Source organism: Melospiza melodia, chromosome 13 (assembly GCF_035770615.1).
Source record: "Melospiza melodia melodia isolate bMelMel2 chromosome 13, bMelMel2.pri, whole genome shotgun sequence".
Taxonomy (NCBI): Eukaryota; Metazoa; Chordata; class Aves; order Passeriformes; family Passerellidae; genus Melospiza; species Melospiza melodia.
In genome coordinates, this window is record NC_086206.1 from 20238693 (window position 1) to 20246614 (window position 7922).

General features: G+C 52.1%; 1 protein-coding gene across 1 annotated transcript; it reads right to left on the reverse strand.

Annotated features, from left to right (window-relative positions):
- Positions 1–1508: 1508 nt before the first annotated feature.
- FOXC2 (forkhead box C2) lies at positions 1509–4403 on the reverse strand. The gene has a single exon (XM_063167574.1). The coding sequence runs from the start codon at positions 3886–3888 to the stop codon at positions 2404–2406; it is 1485 nt and encodes a 494-aa protein (XP_063023644.1). The 5' UTR covers positions 3889–4403; the 3' UTR covers positions 1509–2403.
- Positions 4404–7922: the final 3519 nt, after the last annotated feature.

Sequence of the window (7922 nt, forward strand, 5' to 3'; positions counted from 1 at the left end):
ACTGTCCAGCAGCAGCACGGGGGTGTCCCCGATCCCGGAGCCACATCTCATCCCTGAGGAAAAGGATCCCCAAATTCCCATCTTCCCAAGGAGCAATCAATCCTGGGATTGTTCCACGCGGGTGGGAAAAGCCACAGCAGGCACCTGACCGCGGCCATCCCCCCCAGAGCCACCCCGGGACCCACGCAGGAAAAAAATCCCACAGGAAGATGGTCTGGAGCAGGGAAGAATTCTTTCCCAATTCGTATTTCCCCCCTTTATTTCTCCTATTTATTTTCTTTTCATCATTTTTCCCCTTTATTCCCCTATTTTTTCATCCTTTACACTCTCTATTTTCTCTTATTAAGAGAGCACTTTGACTTTTATTTCATAAAAAACTAATAAAAAAGAAGAAAAATATAAAATTAGATAAAAAACTCCCTCCGACAGCCAGGAAAAACGGCGGGGAGGATTTTTTACAAGAATGTTCCTTAAAGTACAGATCAACTGAGGTTCAGACATTTTTTTCTCATTTAAATCGAGACTTTCGCTGCTTTTTGCCAGCTTTCAAGCGCAGGCGAAATTTAACCGGTCAAAACCAATTTAGATCATCGATTTTAACAGCCTGACGTGGGTATAACCCAAAAAATAAAGGATTTGAGGGGCACTGGGGGGTTGAGGGGGTGGGATGGGGTACGGGTGGGATTTTTTGCTGCATGGATGTGATTTTACAGCTGGGAAAGGAGCCTGGCTCCAGAAATCTGCGCTTGAAAAGTTCCAAAGATCTCCTAAACTCGGCTTTAGGCTTTGCCGGCATTCCCAGGCTCTCGGGATTGCTAAATCCGGCGCTTTGCCCTGGATTAAAAAGCTTGAACAGGTTCAAATAAAATTTGGGAAAAGTCGGAATATCTGACAGAGTCCGGCCTTGCGAACCTGAGCATCAATAAATGAAAATAAAAAGTTAAAATCAGCCAATTCTTCCGCCAAGAGAGGATTTCAAACCCGAAACGATTCCCGAGTGAACTTTCCACCTTTCTAAGACTCCGCGGCGAGGCCGGGTTGAAATGATCGCTCTCACTCCCAGGCACTCGGGATTCCTTTCAAGAAAACCAAATAAATAAATAAATGAAATGGATTTTTTTTTTTAGGGGTGGGTGGGTGTTTTCTGCCCTGGGAAGAGGCGGCTCCGGGCGTGCAAGGAGGGGGCGAGAGGAGCAGAAATTCCCCTCCCTGCGCCTCCTGTTTTCCTGTTTTCCCCATGGCAGGCCTGGGAAGAATCCCGAAATTTCACCCTGGCAGGGATTTGGGATTGAGCCCCGCTGTTTTTCCTTCCCCACCCTCCCCAGTTGTACAATTCCAGCTCTTCACGTGAATTCAACCTCGTCTCCAAGAAAGAAACCTCCAGGAAAATCAGTTTTTGTTTTAAAAACAATCGCTGCCATGTTTTCTGCGTGAAGGAAGGAAAAATAAAAAAAACCTGTTAAAAAATCCCCAGCTTATACACAGAGAAGCGGCAGACTTGGAGCAGAAAAAACCAGCATGGATTTATTTTAAGGTAAGTACAACAATTAGGACCACATAAGACAAACGAACTTTGAAGCAGGTTAAAGCAAATAAGTCCTTAGGAATGGTAAAGGTGAAATCTATTATACAAAACATCACACGTCGTAAATAATAATAAAAAAGTATCAGATACTTTGTCTATTTTTTTTCCTTAAAAAACAAAATCCACCAGCAAAAAATAAATTATTTCCTCGTCTTGAGAAAAGAACAGCTCTAAAACGAAAGAAAAATCTATTGCATAATTGTACAGAGAAGAAGAAGAAGAAGAAATCACTTGTCATGAATTTGGAAGTTAGGAACCGTTGGGCGAGACAAAAATAATCCAGTGAACTCAACTTTAAATATTATATTAATGGCTCTGAAAATCAGCCTGATTAGAAATCCACATATTTTTTACAGCACAACAGAGAACTCAAAAAATACCCAGGACATATATTTATATATATATTTATAAACTTTTTTTTTTCCTTTTAAAACGTATAAATGGTCGTTGTGATATTGGTCCATAACTTATTTTTCTGAGACCCCCCTATACTTTAGCATATAAAATTTGCCACTTTTAGATAAACATATATATAATTTTAAAAAGTTTTTTATTTTCTCTGTTTTTTTGGTTTTTTTTTTTTTTTTCTTTTTTAAATGAGAGATCCCCCATTTGTTTCAAGTAAAATCTACTTGTCCGCAATTTAAGGAAGCCTTTTTGGGATCTTCAAACTCTGTGGCCGCAGGGTCCACGGGGAAGCTGTGTCAGATTTATTTTTATTGCCGTGGGTTTATTTCTCCCGATTTTTTAAAAAATAATTATTATTAATAATTTTTATTTTTTTTTAATGGGTCTTAGCGGGGGTTACTGGCGGCTACTCAGTACTTAGTGCAGTCGTAGGAGTAGGGGGCGGCGTGGCGGTATAGGGAGGGCGCGGACCTGTAGGGGATCTGACAGGCGGAGTTGCTGCTCACCTGGTGCTCGCTCAGCGCCGCGCTCTCCATGCCCAGCCGGTGCGACGTGAACATTTCGCGCACGTTGGGGAAAGTCTGCTGCTGAGAGCCGAACGTGTGCCCGGGCAGGTGGCTCAGCTCAGCGCCGTGGTTCAGGTACCAAGAAGCCGCAGGTTGTCCCCCCGCCGCAGCCGCCGCCCCTCCGCTTCCTCCTCCTCCTCCTCCTCCTCCGTGGGGATGCGCGGTGCCCAGCGCTCCGTCCTGCCCCGCGGGCAGGCTCAGCGTGCCCAGCGGCGACGGAGGATGCTCGGCCATGCCGTCCTCCAGCGGGGCGCACATGTGCGCCGTTCTGTCGCCGCTGTAGAGGCTCATGGCCCGCATGCTGCAGTGGTAGCTCCCACTAGTGTCCAGCGCCTGGCCGCAAGCCGCGCCGTAGCCCGACGGCTGCCCCGCGGGGTACCCCAGCGCCAGCCCGCCGCCCGTGCGGCCCGAGGCGGCACTCACCGGGCTCAGCTCGGCCGCGGGGGAAGTCCGCAGGGTCATGATGCTCTCCACGCTGAAGCCCGGCAGCCCGTTGCCCGCAGGGTGATGCTCGGGCAGCGCCGCGTCCGGAGAGGCGGCGGCGGCGGGCGGCGAGGCGGCGCTGCGGGGGCTGTCCCGCACGGCCCCGCCGCTCGCCGGGCTCAGCGTCTCCACCTTGGTGATCACGGGCAGCTCGGGAGAAGCCGTCTCGCTCTTGATCACCACTTTCTTCTCGGAGGCCGGCGCCGAGGCGGAGGAAGAGGAAGAGGAGGAGGAGGCTTCCTTGGGGAGGTCGGCGCCGGGCAGCCCGGGGGGCTTGGGCTGCTCCTTCAGCAGCCGCTCCCGGGCCTCCTCCTTCTCCTTGGACACGTCCTTCTTCTTGAAGCGTCTCCGGCGGCGCAGGAAGCTGCCGTTCTCGAACATGTTGTACGAGTCGGGGTCCAGGGTCCAGTAGCTGCCCTTGCCCGGTTTCTTGTCGTCGCGGGGCACCTTGACGAAGCACTCGTTGAGCGAGAGGTTGTGGCGGATGCTGTTCTGCCAGCCCTGCTTGTTCTCTCGGTAGAAAGGGAAGCGGTCCATGATGAACTGGTAAATCCCATTGAGCGTGATCTTCTTGTCGGGGGCGTTCTGGATGGCCATGGTGATGAGGGCGATGTAGCTGTAAGGTGGCTTCACCAGGTCCTTGGGGGCGGTGGGTTGGTGCGGGTGGTAGGGGCCGTAGGAGCGCCCCATGCCCGCCGCGTACTGCTCGGCGTGGCCCGAATAGACGCTCATGGGGTTGCCCATGCCGCCGTAGGTCCCGGCAGCCCGGTAGTAATTCTGCTCGCTTAAATACGGCACCACTCCCAAAGCGTTGGGGTCCGAGACGGAGTAGCGAGCCTGCATCATGGAGAGGGGCTGCCCGCGGCCGCCGAGGACAGGAGGAAGAGGAGGACGGTGGAAAGGCCTCACCCCCGTCCGGGACCCCTCCGCGGAGAAGGGAGAGAGGGAGAGAGCGGGAGAGAAAGAAAGAGAGAGTCTCGGAGCCGAGCTCAATCCCAGCGTGTCCTCTAGCAGCGGCACCGCAGCGGCATCCTCCGGGTCGCCGGGGGCAGGGTGGTCTCTGGCGGCCTCTCCCTCCCTCTGTATGACAGTGATTCTGCTACACACGCCTACGGCCCGCTGGGGAGCTGGGCTGATGGTGGGGGGGGCTGTTCTCGCAGGAAAAGGGAATTTAAAAAAAAAAAAAAAAAAAAAAAAAGCAAGGCACAAACAAAACAAAAGTATAAAAAAATTTTTAAAATTTGGGGAAAAACGTAGAAAGAAAAAGCCGAAAAAGCAGCCTCGCGGAAAGCCCAGTCGTTGTCACGAGAGCGGCCCGAAGCGGTGCGGAGCCCCCGGAGGGGTGCGGGAGCCGCCGCCGAGCTCCCTCCCGGCCGCGCTGCGCAGCTTCAAAACCGCCCCGCGCCGCCGCCGCGCTTTTACTGCCCGCCGGCCCCGCCCCCCGGCGCCGCCGCCAGCCAATGGCAGCCCGCGGCGCCGCGGCCGCAGCCAATGGGAGCGCGGGACGCGGCGGCGCTGCCGGGCCGGGCCGGGCCCCGCTCCGGCACCCCCGGTACCCTCGGCCCCAGCCCCGCTCCGGCACCTCCGGGCCCGCCGCTCCTGCCCCAAAAACAGCCCCGAGCCGGGCCGGGGGTGTGCCCGCTGCCCGCTGCCCGCTTCCCGCTGCCCGCTGCCCGCTGCCTGCCCCGCTGAGTGCGGGCAGGTTGATGGCGGTGTCCCCGTGTCCTCCCCGGCCGTCCCGGTGCCCGGCCGTGCGTGCGGTCACGGTTTTTAATGTATTTCTATGGAATTCATCCGGAGAAGCCGCTGGGTGCTCGCACGGTAGCGGGGACATCGCGGCTCGGCCCCGGTGGTGCCGTCGTTGCGGGTTCAGAGCGCTTTGAATGTTGTGGGTTCAGCGGGCTCTGCCGCTTTTGGGGGAGTTTGGGGATATTTTATTATTATAGGAAAACCCCAACAAACCCCACAAAAAGCAGCGAGCGCATTTAAGTGTCTGTATTTTATTTTCGTTCCGGGCATTGAGGTGGATTTTCTCGTGGCTGTGAAATCCGCCCCTGTGCCTTGTCCCTAATGAGTTCATTAGAGGCAATCAGAGCGGGACAATTAGGGACGCACGGTGACCAAGTGTAAACTCAAGTGTTGGGGGAAACTGCTGAGAATTGTTCTGTTCCACCCGGGAGAAGCGTGGATCCGCCGGGAGAAAGAACCGAGGTGGAAAACCAGCGATTTCCCCGCTCCGCAGGGAAAAAAAAAATAAAAATCAGAATATATCTATAATAAAAAATAGCGCTGCAAAATCGATTTGAGCTGGAAAAGAGAGAGATAAGGTCGGAATGATTTTGCTGTCACTTCTCTCGGGCTCCTTCCCGCCGCCTCCCCGAGCCTGGCTGCTGCCGCTGTGATTCCCGAGCGGTGATTTTTGGGTTTCTTACACTGTAATTTTGCCTTGCCCTCCTTGCAATTTGTGCGGTTTCGTAAGGCTTTAAACAAAGATATTTTTTGCCCCCAAAGCCGGGCTGGGATTTTGGGCGGCTGCTGGCACCGAGGGTCCCTTTCCCGTTCGTGGGAACCCGGCGGGGCTCTTAATTACCGGAGATTTTCTTAATAAGAAAGGAAACGATTTTATGCGATAACTAAAGGGAGGGAAAAAATTAAATTATGAGGCAGGTCCTCTACAAGGAGGGATGGTTAAAAATGATCTGCGGTGGAAAAATTGATTGGGGAGGTTCTTCGGGTGTTTCAAAATTGTTATTTAGTTTTGACGGAAATAATTTTGAATGTTCGGGGAGGGTTTCATCCACGGAGAAAATGTGCGGGGATATTTTGTTTGGGAAAACAAATAGTGGATTCAGCGAGATAAGCTGATACTTTTCATGCAAATGTATGACCATAAGAGAAAACTTTTTTTTTTTTTTTTCTGGAATAATTTGAGAACGACTTCACACTTTTATGTTCGGTTTTCAAATAAATCACATTTCTCGTAACAGCTCGGGCGGCGTCTCATTGTACACAAGCAAATTGCATTTCTTTAACGATATACGTTTATAAAATGTTGGAATTTTTAAAAAGAGAGCTTGAGCAAAGCCGCCCCTGCGGTGTCGCAGTGCTGTCCCTTCCTAGAAGCCTGGAGAAATATCCTTGATGGAATCTTACCTCCCCTCGGCTGAAAACTGTACCGAGCTGGATTTCTACAGAACCCCCAGAAGCAGCAAAAGTTCTTTGCTTGCTGGAGCTGGGCACCGAGCAGAGACCGAACCAGCGGGCTCGGAAAAACCCAAAATTCGAATGGCTTGAATAAAACAAAACAAAATAAAATAAAAATTCGTATTATGAAAAATACGGGGGGGGGGGGGGAGCGCGGGGAAAGGAGCCCCTTGGAGGAGGAGGAGAGCGGGAGGCGCTTGGAAATGCGGGATTTTCCCTGCGGGGCTCCCTTCGCCCGTTTCTCCTCTCGCAGCCTTTACCGGCAGCGGCAGCGGAGATTTCGGGGCGCTCTGGGGGCCGTTCCCGGTGTTGTTCCCGTGGCCGCTCTGGGTGAGCTCCGGAGCCGTTTCCAGGGTCGTTGCCGGGCTGTTCTTGGGGTCATCCCCGGTATCATTCCCGGGCCATTCCCGGTGCCGCTCCGGGACAGTTCCCGGTTCTATTCCCGTTGTCGCTCCCGGTGCCGCTCCCGGGCTCGCTCCGCTCCCACCTGCCCGCGGGGGCTCCGCGCGGCGTGTGTCGCCTCCCAGGGGACACCGCGGGGACTGCAGCGCTCCCCGGCACCGCCCGGACACGGCAGGGGACGGGGACAGGACAGACGGACAGAGATAGGGACAGGGAGACACCGAGCAGGAAAAGAGGAAAGAGGGAGAGAGGATGGGAGGTGGGAACAACGGAGAGAGAGGGTGAGTGGAGAAAATGAGTGGGTAAAGGAAAAGTGGGGAAGGAAGGAGCAGAGAAAAGAGAAGGAAGGAAATGGAAGGAAGGAAGGAAGGAAGGAAGGAAGGAAGGAAGGAAGGAAGGAAGGAAGGAAGGAAGGAAGGAAGGAAGGAAGGAAGGAAGGAAGGAAGGAAGGAAGGAAGGAAGGAAGGAAGGAAGGAAGGAAGGAAGGAAGGAAGGAAGGAAGGAAGGAAGGAAGGAAGGAAGGAAGGAAGGAAGGAAGGAAGGAAGGAAGGAAGGAAGGAAGGAAGGAAGGAAGGAAGGAAGGAAGGAAGGAAGGAAGGAAGGAAGGAAGGAAGGAAGGAAGGAAGGAAAGGAAATGCAAGAAAGAAGAGAGAAGGAAAGCAGGAAAGAGGAGGAGAAAAAAGAGGAAGAAAGAGGAAAGGAAAGGAAAGGAAAGGAAAGGAAAGGAAAGGAAAGGAAAGGAAAGGAAAGGAAAGGAAAGGAAAAAGGAAAGGAAAAAGGAAAGGAAAAAGGAAAGGAAAAAGGAAAGGAAAAAGGAAAGGGCTCTGTCTGGCGCCAGTACAGCCAAGGCCCATTGATGCACATGAATCGCTCAGAGCTGGAGGGAAAAATTCCTGAATTCAGCAGAGTCATGGTCTTTGTGGAGAGAAAACAACTCAGAAAAGGAGTTTGCATCTGCAGCCGTCAGAGAGGAGCGTCCCAATTTATTCTGATTTTTTGGGGTGGCACAGCTGCAGCTGGCTCTGACCGAGGATCCGCAGCATCCCAGCCAAGTGGGGTATAATAATAAATATGATAATAAATAATATAATATCATATCTACAATATAATACAATACAACATACTACAATACAATACAACATAATAAAAATAATAATAAATATACCAACTCTGAAGACATCTCCCCCCTTCTCCAGCACGCTTTAAAATAAACCTTCATGAATTTTATTCGCCATTTCATTGTTCCTATGACCCCTCCATCCCTCCTCAGGAAT

Excerpts from the sequence above, each read along its gene's own strand:
- FOXC2 (XM_063167574.1), bottom strand. The coding sequence starts at position 3,888 with ATGATGCAGGCTCGCTACTCCGTCTCGGACCCCAACGCTTTGGGAGTG.